The following is an 18,198-nucleotide window of genomic DNA, read 5'->3' on the forward strand; positions in this document are numbered from 1 at the left end:
GGCTTTTTTTATTCTATTTGTGTCCAACATTTCTCGATTTACATTGTAGACTGTAAATCCCACAGAAAGAGTGGATCTGTCTGTAGAAAGCAGCTTTAGTTCAGCCAGCAGGTCTGATCAGGGGAGACAAATTGCAAACTAGAGCCAAGATAGAGGGTGAAACAGGGTGGGGAAAAAAGCTAAATTTGCTGACAGAATCAATTTCTGGTTTAAATGAATTTAAAGGAAAGAATGGCAAGAAGAGGGGATGGAGCATGCCTTTTTGCTTTCTCCAAACAAGCCTGCAAATCCTGAATGCAGCAATAAACAGACTCAGACTGCAACGGTAGACATAAGAAGATATAGATTTTAATATCTTTAGAAACATTTTTGTACTGTTTCTCTGATGATAACTTACTGAACAATTGAATTGTGACAAAGAAAGAAAATGAATAGGCATACAGTAGAACAAGAAATAGGGGGTGAGGAATTGTGCATTAACAAATAAAAGGTTCTAAAAATATAATGTGAAAAAATACGTAAAATAAAAGAATCACCAAAAATCAAAAGGCTCTTCCTGACAGGAGGAGCAGAAAACCCTGTTATCATCATCAATGTCACTGATATTGTTTTTCTCATAGTAATACAGTAAGTGATTAATATCAGCGCTGCAAGAAGTCCTCTTGTCTCCATTGTTATTGGTATAGTTCACGTCATTGATACAAACACCATCTTATCAGTATATTTAAGGGAGGCACAAAAGCTCCAGAAGAACAGCAAGATTTCCCATAATTGTCCATTTGTCGATCTGCATTGTACTGCATCCCCTTGTTACTTCAGAAAGGATTTTCTTGGTCTTGGATCCCCCGCATCCATGAACAATCACATCAGTTAATTACTTCTCTCTGCATGATTCCTTTTTTCCCCCCATGCTCCATTCATTTATTTATTTATTTATTTATTTTTTTTAAATCTTTTATTGATCACGAGTTATTGAAGGTAGACACACGTTGTTTTTTTTTTTTTTCTCGAGTCTTGTTCTCGTATTCCTTTTGAAGTTAAGTGATGTTAGGTGTAAGAAACAAAATGTGTTCCTCACATTCTCAATGGGGGAGGTCGCTAAGGAGGGATCAGTTCAGCACGACATAACAGGGAAACTGAGAAAGCCCCCTTTGACCCTCCACCTCTAAGGCTCTTGTTGGCCCCGCAGCAGGGATCCGTCTCTACTGTACGTAGGTCCATTTTGTGTCTTAGAAAAATCAAATGAACAACATCTGACACAAGATATAGACATACTTCTTCAATATTCACATCTCCCAGAGACACACATTGTTTTCCAAGCAAATGAAAATAGCGCATGGTAGTCCTCGTCATCTTAAAACAATTAGCAGCGTAATATTCAGTTGCAAGAAAGGAGAAAAGTGGTGTGAATGAAGATGGAAGCCGAGCTGTGTGAGAAACGTAGGCCTAATACTAATTAAAAAAACACTGAAGTACGCAGAAAGGTTGGTATAGTACCTAAAAAATCCGCCATTATATAGAGAGTAGTTGTTACAATTTGCTATGGCTTCATACAGTGTATTCAGTGGTTGCTCTGTTTATAGCCTTAAAATATCTGTGGCTATAGATTTCCATTTTGTGATAATGGCACATTCCTATGCCTAATACTGACTGACAATTTATTGCCATGCTTACACTTTACATTTGGCAGAAAAGGATGAGAGTAAGATAGGACTGAAGCCGGAGGCTTTATAGGGTCATCGACTTACCATTTGCACTTTCTTGATAGCAATTTACAAACTGTGAACTGACAATTAAAGCATTTAGCTTATCTGTCTCAGAGCTAACTAGCAAATATGTTATCTCTTTCTCTTTTTCTCCATTTTCACCAACAGAAGTTAAAAAAATACATAAGCTACCAACACATGGAGATGAAATCATACCGGCATAAGTGGCAGTGCAAGCTTGGTCTGCATGAACCTTTTATCATTCTCTGTCTCTCAGTCTCATCGATTTTTGTGCTGCAAGTCTTTCTGTTGTAGATGTTTGATGCCTGTTTCAGTCTGAACAGTAAAGCTCCCGACACTACATTTACATATATAATCACACTCACACACATACACAAAAGACACACAGGCCTTGTAGTGCAGGAGCAAGAGAGGGTCTGAGGGCTGTGTTTGTGATTAGCATTTGCCAAACCCTCTGAGGGTCAACGGAGAATGAAGTCAATATTGGTCGTTATCAAGGCTACAAAGAGGGCACAGACATGTAGTAATGACTGGGATAAGGTTGCCCTATTGTTGGCTTGCTGAACCCCACTAGGGGGGCGAACAGTGGTCCGGGGAGTGCACTTGTGCTTCCTCCGTGTGATGGTGCCATCTGGGGATGTGTGGTCATGTTTGCCCCCGTCTGTGAAATCCGGGGAGGAATCCTCCTTGTCTGCCATGACCTCCTTTGAGTGGTGAACCTCATTGTCACCCTTCCCCTTGCTCACCCTGTTACGAGGCTTTGTGCAGTTCCGAGAACGGCCAGGCCTCGAGGGGTGCACTATGTGGGTCTGCCCTCCAGAGCCCACCACTACACCACGATTCAAAGACGGATTCACCGTGCCAGATAAATTGTTAGTCTGGGCTCTGGACTCAGAATTAGGTACAGTTGGTGAACAGTTGGGGAAGTCCTCCTTGCGCAGCTCCTTGAGGTCTTTCCCAACCATATCGGCCGGCGCCTGGCAACTCACTGAAGATGTCGAACCTCGGAAACGCTTCAACCATTCCCATAGCGACAGGGCCTTGCAGTCACATGACCAGGGGTTGTCATTGAGGCGCAGGTATTCCAATGCCGGCAGTGTGTCCAGGCACTGTCCAGACAGCTGTATCAGGGTGTTGTTGAACAGGTAGAGGGTGGTGAGACGTTTCAGGTCATGGAAGGCCAGGCGGTCAACCCACTCGATCTGGTTTTGGTGCAGAAGCAGTCGGTCCAAGGCTCGAAGGCCTCTGAAGGTGTTCTGGTTCAGGCTCCACAGACGGTTTCCATGCAGGAACAGGTGGCTCAGGTTGTGGAGGTCCATAAATGTGTCATCCTGCAGGAACTTCAGATGATTATCCTGAGGAGATGCAGAGAGCACACAATCACAAGATTACATAGTATGCATGTTTGCATTTCAACATTATTGTACTGAATTCAGGGTTTTCGTTTTCCCGCAGAAAATTTGTTAGTTAAGGTGGTAGGGTTGCCATCTGACTGGGGGGGGGGGGAGATATACTACAGACTCTGTACTACACACTACACTAAATATTACAGTGCTACATACTACACTAAATATTACATTTAAATAATAATATATAATTAATAAATAACCAGCTTTTCAAAATAACATTTGCAATGTGCAATTTTAAGCTCATTAAACTATTTAAAAAAAATTCTCCCATTATCCTCCGTGACACGCTCTCTTCCACTTCGCCTGTCAACTCTTCTCCAAAACAAAACTGCGCTGAGATAACAGAGCTCAGCCCATAGCTTCACTCACTCTAAGCAGATAGTATGCGTGAAATAAAAACAGGACACGTAATCATGTATTCACTTCGTTGAAACAAGAGAAGAAAGCCTCACTGATGTGAAGAAAAGGACAGAGATACATATATAAATGCTCTCTGCCTGCCATATGCCAACGCTCCGGTAAGTCCACTCACCCAGTCTCTGCCCGGGCATGCCCCAGCTGCCCGCACATTTGTTGACAAACTCTGACGCGCATGTGATGGTGAAATGGCGATTTATCCCTTTTAAATGTGAATAAACGACAGTTACACTCACCGCCAGCAAATGCTCTTTCCATTGTGATTGGTGGTATCTTGACAACTCGCTGTTACCTTGTTTCCTACAGACTGTGTTGATGTGACTTGTATATTACAGCCACTCAAACAGGACAGAGTAACACGGCGGATATATATATGTATATGTGTATATGTGTGTGAGTGTGTATATATGTGTGTGTGTGTGTGTGTGTGTATATATATATATATATATATATATATATATATATATCCGCCGTGTTACTCTGTACTCTGTATATATATATATATATATATATATATATATATATATATATATATATGTGTATATATATGTGTATATATATATATGTGTATATATGTGTGTATATATATATATATATGTGTGTGTGTGTATATATATATATGTGTGTATATATATATATATGTGTATATATATATATATATATATATATATATATATATATATATATATGTGTATATATATATATATATATATGTATATATATATGTATATATATATATATATATATATATATATATATATACACACACAGGTGTGTGTTGTTAAGGCGGCCGCCTAAACTGCAAAGTGCTGCGGGAAACCCTGACTGAATTCAACATCCTATGCACAATGTATCAATTTGTGATCATCTGTTTAAATTTCAAACTTCTCAGTGACTAAGCACAGACTATGCCTTGCACTCCTACTGGAGCGTCCATCTGACCCATTGACCCTGTTGCCTTCAGCGAATTAGACGTTTGTTGTTACTTTCACAAAATGGAGAAAACTAACAAGCAGCGCTGAATGAATAATCACGACACCAAACCATCTGAGAAGTAATGTGTAGAAGAATTTTAGATTTGACACCACAGATGGACAAATTGTGTATAAAGGTAAGGTAAAACGCAGCTTGTCACTCAAGTGAGGCAGCGGAGGCACTGTGAATAAACAACATTCATTATAGAACATAGTTTAGGATTAGTCTACGTGGATTGTGTTCAAATTCATTCGCATAGAATATGTGTTAGTTCAAATTTGTTCTTGTGGAAAAGTGACAGCCCTAATAGAGTCGGTGATGGTAAAAAGAACCAGAAAACAGTCTAATGTACCTGCAAGTAGAGATACTGCAGGTTTCTGAGGCCTTGGAAGATGTTATTAGGTAGTGAACTGAGCCCACAACGGTACAGGTGAAGCGCATTGAGGCGATTCAGCCCGTGAAAGGTGTCTTCAGCCAAGGTGCGCAGGTGGCGGTTGTCTCCCAGATCCAGCTCCTCGAGCAGCGTGAAGCCGTGGAAGGTGGACGGTTCAATGTATGTGATGTTATTGGAGTAGATCCAGAGAGTGACCGTGTTGGAGCTGAAGTGGCCCCGAAGTAAGCGATGGATCTTATTGTTCTGTAAGAAGATGCGCTCACTGTCAGGAGGAATGCCTTCGGGGACTGACAGGAAGTTATGGGCTTGGCAGGTGACGGTGCTGGGTGTAGTGTAGCATATACAGTGACGGGGGCAGGACCAGGAAAACTCGAGCCCACAGAGAACCAGCAGGAACTCCAGCCCACAGCCTGCAGTGAAAACACACACACATACACACAGGTTGAGAGAGAGGAAGGTTGAGAAAGAGATGACAGACATAAATCACAAAGACACACACCCCAAAGACAGACAGGAGAGAAAAAAGAAAATGAATTAATAAGTGCAGAGTAAAAGCGTTTTAACTTGAAATTTAGAGTTGCTGCCTTCTTGTCTAGATCAAAACTTGAAAAGGAGAAATATGAACAACGCTGAGAGTTGATAGCCTTGAAAGCGGCTCTGTGAAGCTGTAGGCTACTTGCCCCTAAAGCTAACATCAGTATGCTAACATGCTAACAGTGACAATGCTAACATGCTGATGTTTAGCAGTAATAATGTTTACCATGTTCACCATCTTAGTTTAGCATGTGAGCATGGTTAACATTTGCATGGTAGCACTAAACACAAAGTACAGCAGAAGTTGATTGGTCACCATTAGCTTTGCAGGTGTAGAACCAGCTGGTAGCACTGAAAGAAAAGTCAGGGGACCAAAGAATTCATCCTCTCGGGACCTTGGATATCTGTAGGACATCCATGGCAAAGGTCATAATATTTCACTTTAAACCACAAATGCCAACCTCATGACCATGAATTAAGAAAATTTGATGTCAATTGATCCAATAGTTGTTGAGATATCTCAGTCAGGGGCTGTTAGTTATTTATTATTTTAGGGTCCACCAGAAGAGCTTTGGGATCTTTAATCAAAAAAAGACCTGATCCTCCCTTCACCAGCAATACATTTTGGATGACCCTCCAAAATGATATGGAAAAAAGAGATGACCCTCCCCAACAATTATTATATATATATTATTATATATATATTATTGATGCATTCTGTACTGGTTTGCACTTGGCAAAGATATACAGATACCCATTGTTTTTTTTACAGCCATGACTTATGTGATTAAACCTCTGCATGCTCATCTTACGCATCACACTCCTCTGTTATGGTGTGGTGGCCATTTCAGTAGATTTACTCACTAACACAGTTGTGGAAACACAATAAGCATGGAAACTAAATGCACACTTCCTGCATTACTGCATTACTTCAAATACTAAGTTACTCCTCTAGTAAACTAGTATTCACATGAAATAAAACAATAAAACATTGAGACCATTCAGCAAAGGACACTGGGAAATAACAAATTCAACACTGGTTGCTATGGACTCGTCACTAGGCTTCCTCAGTCATTGTATATTTTAGCATAGGTAAGCTTGCCGAAGCTGAACATTATCCAAAACTCCATTTCTCAGACAAGCATCAATTTGGGGGCTTGCATGCTACCACTCCTTCCTTCTCAAATGCCTTGAAAAGGCTGTCGTTTGCACAATTTCACAAATAATCACCAGGACCGAAAGGATATTTGAGTTGGGTATGGCTGCAGCCTGGAGACCTCCCGTCTCATGCATGCCCTCCCGGCTGGTGCATTCCTCGAGCTTTGACTTTTCAAAATAAAAACTTGCATCTGGTATGTTTTCGTATGGATAAATATGCACCAAACAAGCCACTTTGAAATTTTGCTGTTCTCATGAATACAAAAGTTGGGTGACCCTCTCCCCTAGACTAAAAAAAATGGGATGACCCATCAACAAAGAATAAAAAGACATGACCCTCCCCTATTTTCCTCTGGTGGTCCATTCCATAAATACCGAACGGTCCCTCAGGACCAAAGAGGTGGACCGACTAAACAACTTGCCATCCTACTAGCAGTATAGTATATTGAGATCATACTGTACAACACAGGTCACAGGTTAGGAAACACAGAGCAAAATTTAAATGGGTTGGAGTCACGGTTTTGCAAATTAATTTATATTCTGATTTTGTGCCAAATGTGGGCATGTGTTACTCAGCACAAGTTAATTTTGTGTTTTTCACAAAGAAGTGATATTGCCTTTGTGATTGGTTCGACTTGTGCTACAGCACGTGCTGCACATATGGACCCTCTCTGTCACAGTTTACTGCCTGAATCCACTGAGTGTGTTTAGGCCCACAATAACAAGTCTATTGAAGATGGCAAACAATAACACCTGCTCCAGTGAGTCACAAGGCATCTCAGTGAAGCTGTTTGGATCCTCTGTGCTACACTCTTGTTGGATTCGGCACCTCTGCAGCTATTTCAAAAATTAGCCTACCCTTTCCAATATTCTGCTACCTTAGGGAGATGTGCTATTAAGAGTCCAAGTCCATCGGCACTACTTTGCAGCGAGTGGAGGCTGTGATCAGTCTTTTTGTGTTGCTAAATGGGACGTGGAATGCTTATTTAAACTTGTAGTAAGCTGCTCTGAGGCGCTTTCTGATCAGTGACACGATTCCCCAGATCCTCAGACTGGAAATGTGACTTATCCACAGTCTCATCTAAAATGAGCACAACTCACAGCCCATCATGGAAGTTCCATCTGACAACCCCTGGCTGTCTTCTACTCAATTTATTATTCACAGCGTAGCAGAGGTCTGACTCACTGCCTCTAATCGATATGCCTCTGTTGCCTTTTAACTTACCCTGTAATCCTGGGTCTTTTATGCTGGAGATTCAGGAGCTGCAGATTTACTCTCCACCGAGAGACGGGCGTATTTATCTGAGGTATTTTCTTACCAAACTGTGGCTAAGCTGTGACATTCAGCGTCTGACTCCACTGACCTTTAACAGCAATTCTCTGTGTCTAGTTGCAGAGCTAGAGCATGGAGCTGTGTGTCACCTGAACAGGAGTGTGCTCTCTCGGGCACGGATCTAATCCTATTTGCCCTGCCACCGGGCAACAATGGAAATGCATGCATCCTCCTGAACTAGAAATGTGCCCAGGAAATGAGGTGATTCTTCACGGCTGAACACTGTCAAAAGGTTGAATCTGAGTGTGTGTTTATGTGTGCTAGTATGTATGTGGATATTTCGCTTTGGAGATAATTCCATTCCATGACAGCACAACAATAGGCCTTGCCTTTTTTTTTTACTTTTTTATTTCAATGTCATGACCTGCGTCAGGACATGGATCCTTTGGTATTTTACTGGCTAAATCCAGATTTGCCACCGATGTTTCACTCTGTTGTCACTCTGCAGCTGTTTTCATCTCAATCTCTCTCTCTCTACTTGCCATTTCCGTGAAAATGTATCAAGCATGGCACGTTTTTTTACTCTTTGGAAATAAAGGTTTGCTTTATTTATCAGACAAATAAGCAAGACAAGACAGTAGATTTTCCAGACGCTGTTTGAGGAACATTTGCATTAAGCAGCAGCGACCAGGTAATTGCGATGCAGGTATGTTATTAGAATATTGACCCTCACAGACAAAGCCTTTCCATAAAGCACACACGAAATACAACAAATTGAATCTGTCTTTTACTTTTACATTTGTTCTGAGATTGAATTATTTCAATCACCTGCCTTAGCAGGAATTCATCCAAGAGATTCCATTGCTCATTAAACAGATCTTCCTACTCCAGTAATTATATTTTTTGAGGACTTGAAATATTTCCATTAACACTTCACTTCATGCATGTCAATAGAATTAGGTAGCAAATCTCTAACAGGAAAATGATCTGAGCAACCGAGAGGCAGACAGTGATAAGTGTGATACACGGGGAAAGCGAGGGAATGAGGACGTAGATGCTGCCGAGATAGTGAGACAATTTGAATCAGTGGTCTGCTAATCACGTTGGACACAAGGATGCACTTCCTCTCCTCTCTCTCCCCTCAGCTTGTCAGGACAAAGTAATAGATTCTTTACCCTGCTTAATCTGTTCCACTAAAATGGCTGGTTTTACCGCGTTGCCAAATACCTCTATTTGCAGAGAAAAACCATGGTAGATAAGGGTGTGTAATATCTTCCTCTATTCCTTCCCTACAAACAAAAACTTTTAACTTCATCCCAGATGAGGCTTTAGAAGACGTGAATATATGATGTGGATTCTCTTTTAGATGCTGAAAGTATCTCATACATACCTTCTGCATGTGTATTGAGTGACGAGGGAGAAGTATACAGCCTTTTTCTTATTTTCAGCTTGAGACTTTAACATCTGCTAGCTCACTGATCTCAGCGCCCCATGGATTCACACCTCCAAACACTACTTTAAATACAGATGTAAATGTAAATTCACACATGCGTTCACGCAAATGTTCATTACTGCATGAATATATATGTGTAAGCTCTCTGTGGATACACTAAGACATACATTGTCAAGCATTAATGCATGCATCAGGTTTGGGAAAGAATGAGGCAGATCATGTCAGTGTGACAAGCATAAAAAGGCTGAATGACGCTTGTTTACAGAGCTTTGAATCCAAGAAGCACAGAGGAAAAAATAAGAATTGTGTGGGAATGTTGTCCTTAAATGAAAATGTCAGAAATTAATGTGTGTCATAACTATTGTGCGCTTACACAATGAGCCATTCAGCTCAGATTGTATTATATAAATAGCTTTGGACACAGCGGAGCATATATATGCCAATAGTGCCTATTGGAATTTGGCAGAATAAAGGAGAGGTTCTGAAAGAGAGATAATGTGTTTTTGGAAAGGAAAAGGCGTAGCTATCTCTGGTTGGAGTCTGGGCTGTATGTATATTAACAGTCTCGTCACAAGTCTTTCACCTCCAGGTTTCTTCCAGTGCAGCTTCCCATCACCCCCCTTTTCCTTCCCGCTGGTTACTGAAGAAAGATACTATTGATACCTCTTCACAAGCACGTTTGACCCCCCGTGACCCCCATCATCACCACGTTCCCTTTTTTTCTGTGGGCGCGGCGAAACGGAAATAGATAAATAAATGAATAAAACACAATGGCTCCTGTGCCCTGGCAGACTGAGAAGTGACTGTGTAGAATATCAGTGAAGCATAGTTCACACTAGATTTGCCCTCATGAATAACACATCTCTGCTAATGGGAGGGAAATGGTACGTCTGTAGAGCTGTGTGACTCTGCCCATAATTACACTGGACAAACTCAATTTCCTGTGTCTCTCCAAAGACCCTGATAAGCACTCCGGTGTTTTCACTCCTGCTATTGGCTGGTTCTAAATAATGTCTCGACTCACTCCACACCCCAAAGGTGTTCACAGGCATTTTCATGCACACAGTGGTTATTAATAGTGAAGCATTATATTAGATTATTGATTGAATGGGCTTGTTGTTCTTCTTCAAAATGTGTGCAGTATTGCTATCACCATGCGGAGCTAAATGTGCTGTCACTAAGTGTATATGTAATAGCTGCAATAGCTAGTCAACAAAGCATTCTGAGATGGGAGAGAAATGTGCTCTGGTTTATTGGCTTTTTTTTTTTTTAAACCAATCACATTTGTCTTGGGCGGCGCTAAGCGCCAGACGGAGCAACGGTGCCGCTGCAAAATAGCCTTGGGAAGGAACTTGTTTTGGTGGAACGTGTACGTTCAAAGGTTGTCTTAGTCATGCAACAGAAAACTCAGATTGGACAAATAGTCTAGCTAGCTGTCTGGATTTACCCGGCAGAGATCTGAGGAGCAGTTAACCGTAGTCCTCATAAATCCACCAGAGTTTAAAATGACAACACAAAGAAAGCGGAAGGTAACGGACATCCGGCCGAAAAGAGGAGGGGAATTTCCGGCGAGAATGGAGCAATCCCGGAAGTGGAACGTCGTTGATATAGACTAAAGATTAGTTAACCTATCGATTTAGTTATATTTTATATATGGTTATAATCGGCAACTATTTTAATAATTAATTAATTTTTTTAATCGTTTAAGTAATTTTACATGCAAAAATGGCAGAAAATGCTGTCTTCAGCCTCTCAAAATATGGGGATATCATGTTCTTTTCTGTTTTATATTATTAAACAAAATATCTTTGGGGTTTGTACTGAGAAAACAATATATTTAAAGTAATTAGCTTGGACTTTAAAACTGGGATGGACATTTTTCACTATTTTTTTGGGGGGGATACCACCAGTTGATGCTGTGTTGGCAAGGTGTTAACAATCACAAATTGTTGTAAACATATAAATACTGTGGTGGACTGCAGGAGGACTACGCTAATGGAAGAATCAGGAGAAAAAGAGACTTCAGGGACCAAGACGATGACTGGCTAATATGCCAATTTAGATTCCCTAAAGCTGAGCTCTTGGATCTATGTTCTGAATTGGGTCCAGTAGAGAGGGCAACGCTCCGTAACCGTGCCATCCCAGTCCAAATAGGCTACAGGTCCTCGCACAAACCGGCTGTTTCCAGAGGGAAATGTCAGACAGCTAAGTATTTTTTTTTTAATATAAATATTATATATAATCTTCAACTTTATCACTAAGGCTTGTTTGGATATAATATATAGTTCTGTTAAATCTTATTATATACAGTACGTCTGGTATATCAAAGCTGTCCCCGAGTGCCGTAATGCCTGCCGTTTTGGACGTATTATTAATACATGTAGTCATAGATCAGGTTTCCCTGCAAGAACATGCCGAAATTATAATTCAATTTGCAGCAATTCCTGAACGTCTGAGAAGTTTTTTGCTTTTTCTCCGCCAGTCATCATGATTCGGTGTAACAACTGCCAGTGTCATTCATATACTGATCAGCATTCACGAGGTGCTTTGCATTGACTATTTATGGTTAAAAATGGGCGTGTACAGGGCGGGATAAGAGCCTGATTCACGTACGCACACTTGTAGGTAATCTCTGATTTATAAAGGGAACATCGCTTACAGGTGTGCGTACACACGGTTTTAGAAATCTGACATTCTTTTGGCATACGCCATTTTGGGCTTTTGGGCGTACGTACACTTATAGTAAGGATCCTACGCACAGTTTTATAAATGAGACCCCTGGCGATTAATTGAAAAAATAATGATTAATCGATATTTAAAATAATCGCTAGTTGCATCATGATCTGTAATGTTATACTACACTATACAATGTTATAGTGGTGTAAGACAATGCTGCTATCTGTATCTCTTTAAGTCAAAATATCTGTATGTTTCTAAACTGAGATGTTTGGCTCTTAATAGTTTGGGTGGAAATGACATAGTGGAAATAGAACAAAAGTTTTGAACACAGGTCATTTTGCATGACTGTTCTTGAAAAAGTGGAGGTTGTGTATATAATGGGAGGAGTCCTTGATGAGTGTAAAGTTGTTCTATGTGTTCTAAGTGTAAAAATAAGGGAAAGCCATTGACAAAAATGCACTTTTGAAATGGTCCCTAACTTTAGTTTGTCCTTTCCTATCTACTGTCAAGTCATGCAGGGTGCCAGACTTCAATATTGGATCAGGTGGTAAAATTACTGCATTAACTGCAATATTACTGCAAGCATTCAAATGCTACTACGATCTGTTCAGAGCACATTGCCTGTTCATGTATTCATTTTACATCTCTAGTATGTAATCATAAACTCCACATTATAGGACATTGTTGAATCTCAGACTTCTATAATAGACAGAAACCAGGCCGTATTGGCAATACCAAATGCTACAATAAGGAGCAACATCTATAAATTATATGTTTTACATAATATAAAATAATTTTCTATTTATATTCGTTTATATAAGCCTTAGTTTCACAGCAAGCTGAACAATGCCCTGAATAGAACATCAGCGTCTGACATTTCCAGTATGGTCAATGATTGCATATTTATTTTAATTAACAGTGTTGGAACAAATGCACAAATGCAAATATTCTTAAAGGATAAAGAAACCCGAATAATGGCACACAACTCAAGCTGTTTCTCATAACCATTTTAAAGGAATGTCTCTGTTGACTTGTTAAAAGCATTGATTGCTGCCATTATTTTCTGACTGAACAGCAAACTCACACATGAACACTCCTGCCAACAGTTGTGACCAGCAACACTTCTGCTCGGGAATATATATATATATATATATATTATTATTATTATTTTTTTTTTTCCCAGCCTACTGCAGAATGTTATAGATTTTGTCTCATTTACCATTCTCCGGCTCCACTGCAGGCAATATTGCCTCATAAGGTTGTCTGACTATTTCTCTAGTGAATGAAAGGGAAATGGGAGAGAACAGTGACTGCTGAGATCTTTGAGAAATGCAGCAGAATGGAAATATTTTGGAAATATAGCACTTCATCGTGATATTCTTTTGGTGCATAGGCATCAGCAAACGGAGAGATGCTTATGTGTGTGTGTGTGTGTGTGTGTGTGTGTGTGTGTGTGTGTGTGTGAGTGTGCGTGCGTCACAACTGGCCTCATGTCTTATCTCATGCTGGAACGCTACAAATAAATTAGGCCACACAGCTAATATTGTAATTATTAGTATGAATTCACTAAATATTAAGGGTATCTTTCTGATGATCAGTTTAAGCCTTCATAATCCTTAATAGAGTTACGAAATATATTTCTCTGTCTCCTTTTCTCCATCTTCTCTTTTGTGATCGATATAGATGTTATGAGAGAGATCAATTAGCTTTTACCTCAGGTCACCTCATCACACAACTTCGGGAAAAAAAATGAATATTTTGAACATTCAGGATACTGTTAAAAAGAAATGTTCAGAAGTACCGAATTATAATGCACAAGCTGCTCTCAGACCAGCAGGGCTTGCACTATTGATTCACATTTGGTTCTTTTGTTGTGTGATTCCTTTGATTCGTGCCATGTGTGTCAGCACAGTGTGTGCTGTGAAACTGTGTCAACACTTTTCAACGGTGTCACCACTTCCTGCACAAAAATTATGATTTGATCATTCTTCTGTCAGGTTTGGCTTCACTTCAAGGGAATGAACTGCTTCATGTTTCTGATTGCATCCCTGCCAAGGCAGAAGGACGGGTAAAGTCAAGGGAGCCCAGTCACATAGCAGGTTGGCCAACAGAGTGCCAAGTTATGTCAGGGTTAAATAAACCAGCGTGTTCTCCACATTATTGATATTTTTGTCTGCTAAAGTGCTATTTTATGGCTGTTTGATATTGTGAGCAGCAGTGGCTGGCCAATGAGGTGCCCATGTCGATAAATCTCCTTAGATTCATAATTTTGGAATGGACAAAGTTAGAAGAAAATAGAAAGTAAAAATATATGATGGAAAAACTGCAGATAGAGGAAATACTAAGTTTGTGTACACAAGTATGACAGAGGTCTCTCTCGCACCTGAACAGTGCAGACAGTTGCAACTGCAGAGAGGTGAGGATCTCATTGGTTATAGTGCTTCTCAACACACAAACGTATGAAAGCAAGCAAGCGAACCAGAGGGAAGTCGCACATGAAAAAGGCAGAGAAGATGTAAGTGACAGCAGTGTTTCTCAGGTTCTGGAATCAGAGGGCCTACAAATAATTCTTCCAAACAAGCGGCACCATATGCAGCATGTACAGAATACAGAGTAAAGATTTATGGAGAGTGTGCAGGTGAATTTAGCTGATTTTGTATCAAACATGGAACGTTAAGATGCTGAGAGGCAGAGAGGTCCTCTGGCACAACTTACAGCCTGTAGTGCGATTTGCAAAAACCGCTCCCTGTTCAGATGCACCAATCAGGGCCGGGGGAGGGGGTGGTGTCTAACTGCGTGTCAATCACTGCTCATGCACACACATTTATTCTCCCTTGTGGGGGGAGGGACTTGGGAGACCGTTTTGGGCTTTAGCGGAGAGGGGGGAGGGACTGAGAAGTTGTCGATGTTCACAAGTCCTGGATCTTCGCAGTCCTACCTACGGCACCTTTAATTAACAGAATTATTGGATGTCCAGTACGCGTTAATGATAACTGCTTAAATTCGCAGGCTCATCTGTCTTTTGCTCTTCACGCCTTCACGGCGTTCTGTTTAACGCTGATAGGCGTGCATGCACACACATGAAGAGAAAACGCACATACACATGCTTACACACACACACACACACACACACACACACACCATCCGTGCAAAAAAATACACATCACACTACCCAAATCACCGCTGTTGGGGGCAATACTATCGGCCACCAACTACATTCATTCACCATGACAGCAGAAAGCCAAATGATTCAAATATATTGCACTCCCTGCGGCGGTATTGCACTGCACTGGCCAAACTAAACTAATGGTTCTACCAGTCCTATATCAATCATCCAAAGTGTATCCATATGTAGTCCAGCAGGTGATAGAAAGCATTTATAATGCAATTCCCGTTGGTTGAGTGGCCCATAATTATCTTTCATGGTTGAAGGTGTTTGATATAATGTAGGAGTAGAGAAATCTTTTCAGTCCGTTTCACAGTATACAAGATGGGTCTTTGATATCCGTGTCATCTCACACGCTAGTGACACTAAAATGCATGGTGAATCTGTCTCATTATCACAACATGTGGCAAATTCCAGTTAGACTTCATCCTGAATTAAACAGCAACTTCAGATGTGTAACAATTCATGAATTTTTGCTTATGAGCAATTTGCTTTAAGCGACACTAGTAGAAGTCAAGCAACATTGCTGTCAGAGTCACTGAGGCAACCACATGATAGACTTGTGAATATGAGCCAGTCAACCAGCAAGGGTGTTTGGTTAACAGCAGTTTAATTAACAAAGTTTGGCTCTTCACAGGGGTAAAGGTAGTGCTTATTTTGTTTGTGATCTTGAAAGGTCTTTGTACTGCTTGTACATGGCATATTTGGGACAAATGAATAATTAATGAGAACAAAGGAGTTTCTAATTAATGTCTTTTATAGATAAAAAAAAAAAATACAGTGGGTGGTTATAGCAAAATTTAACTATTAATCAAAATGACCAAAAAGTAATTGGCTTAAAACAAATGTAAATGTAGTGTACACACTGCAAACATTACAGTATATATAGTGAAACATACATGCTGAATTGCTGATAACCTCCAGAAAGGACATACTTAAATTACATAAGGCTGTGCTGTGGAGACCATCACCTTGTAAATTGACATGCCTGTTCAGCTATTTTCATATTTCAGTGTCACTGAAATTCTGGATTTAGTGGGCAGAAAATGTATGTAAAGTGTTTGATTATTTTGATTATGTAAATAAATCGATGCTTTGTTTAAGTTGCCTTTTTATTGTTGGACCGAGCCCATTTAAGGCTGTCATACACTGAACACAAGACTTCCACACAGGACACTTATCACACACACTTCCTCCGGTTTCACACTTGAGACACAGTTATTCTCTGTTGCCCAGAGTTTGGAGCTGAGTTTATAGCTTTAGCAGCAGGCTGGATGGTTGTCAGTCTGCCTGGCTCGTCCAGCCGCTGTGTCTTGTTCAGTCATGCGCATGTATGTCAATGACAGAGGACAGCACAGCCAATCATTGTCTGTCTCTGTCAGAGTGACAGCTGAGTTGTGGTGGTGATATTGTGACAGTGAGCAGACAGATGGAGAGAAAAGCAGCAAAGGACAAAGAAATATCTTGGAGATAATTACTGTAATAACTCAAGCTAACTTAATAGAGAATTAAAGGAAATAAGAGGGAGATATCAGAGGGAGGTTGTTTTAAAGAGTAGCTGTGGACTTTTTGGAAACATGTCTACAGCACTGGTACTGTAGTCACACTATGAACCAGAGGACCTAGTTGCATGCTTTGTGTCAGCCAGCATCTGCCTTATGAAGAATCATAAGAGAGAGCATTGAATTATTACTAGCTCCAGGGCTGCTGCTCTTTAACTCACCCTGTGCTTTGATGTTTCTGTGCAAGGGGCCAAACAAAACAGTGCAATTTCCCCATGGATTTAGTAAATTAACACAGTGTTTAGAAAAGCAGAGCAGAATGGCCAAAGCAGGCTACAGGGCTGCAGCCGAAAGTAAAAAAAAGATGTATTTCTCCCTTTGGAATTCATACAGTGACGCAAAAAATCTAATAAGCCATTTTAAATAACGTTCCAAGTAGTCCAATAGCACGCTGATGTAACCCACAATTTGTCTCAATGTGCTCTGCATTTTTATTATCTATTAGTGTCCTTTATTTCAGATACCTGTCAGTTCAAACACTGTAATCCATGGAAGGATGGCCCGAGAGCAGTTTACTGCATGACTTAACAATGTCCACTTACTAACATGAATAATTTCACGTTATTTACCAGACAAATACTCAATTTGTTTGAGCTCCTGAATTGTTGTTGTGTTGCTGCTTGGTTATCAACACGAAATAAAGAGAGTACATTTTGTTGCTGAGTGTTTTGTTAAAGGGGAATTCCGGTCGATTTCAACACGTAGCTCTGTTGGTTGTAAATTTGGAGTGCTGTCAGTAGCGAGAAAAATGAAAACAATCTGTGTTGCCTACACCGTGTTATCCTCCTGCTAGCATTAGCACCCAGGAGAGTGAAACCGGGCAAGTTTTAAATGTGCTTTTAGCCTCTTAACATGTTCAAAATGTCATTACAAGTGCCTACCCATGTGAAGTGATTCCTTCCGAGTGAACACAGTGAATCTGACTGCAGTAGATGTGAAAGAAATGCATAATAGTTGTGCTAATTCAGCTCTGTTTAGTTACAAACTACAACACCGAAAAAGAGATACAAAAATATGTATTAATTTAATGATTAAATAAGGTAGTGTCTCCAAACTTACCTCAATTATAACTTGTCTCCTGCTAGTTGTACTACAGCACTTACTTTAAAAAAATAAGCATATGCCTATTTTTGAAAATATTTTTGTATTTCTTTTCGATGTTGTAGTTTGTAGGCGGTCCCTAAGCACTCGCCTTGCCGTCTCAACACCAGAACTAAACAGAGCTGAATTAGCACAAATTGAATGCATTTCTTTCACATCTACTGCTGTCACATTCACTGTGTTCACTCGGAAGGAATCACTTCACATGGGTAGACACTTGTAATGACATTTTGAACATGTTAAGAGGCTTAAAGCACGTTTAAAACTTGCCCGGTTTCAGCCTCCTGGGTGCAAACTAGCAGGAGGATAACACGGTGTAGGATTGTTTTCGTTTTTTCTCGCTACTGACA

At 40.3% G+C, this 18,198-nt stretch overlaps 1 protein-coding gene across 1 annotated transcript in view; it reads right to left on the reverse strand.

Moving 5' to 3' along the window:
- Positions 1-920: 920 nt before the first annotated feature.
- rtn4rl1b (reticulon 4 receptor-like 1b) overlaps positions 921-18,198 on the reverse strand; it is a 163,394-nt gene continuing 146,116 nt past the window's right edge. The window contains exons 2-3 of the mRNA XM_031286978.2: positions 4,881-5,332; positions 921-3,082 (exon numbers count right to left, since the gene is read on the reverse strand). Of these exons, the coding sequence (XP_031142838.1) occupies positions 2,189-3,082; positions 4,881-5,332 (1,346 nt within the window). The 3' untranslated portion in view covers positions 921-2,188. The remainder of the gene's footprint in view (positions 3,083-4,880; positions 5,333-18,198) is intronic.

This window comes from Sander lucioperca, chromosome 5 (assembly GCF_008315115.2).
Source record: "Sander lucioperca isolate FBNREF2018 chromosome 5, SLUC_FBN_1.2, whole genome shotgun sequence".
In the NCBI taxonomy this organism is placed as follows: Eukaryota; Metazoa; Chordata; class Actinopteri; order Perciformes; family Percidae; genus Sander; species Sander lucioperca.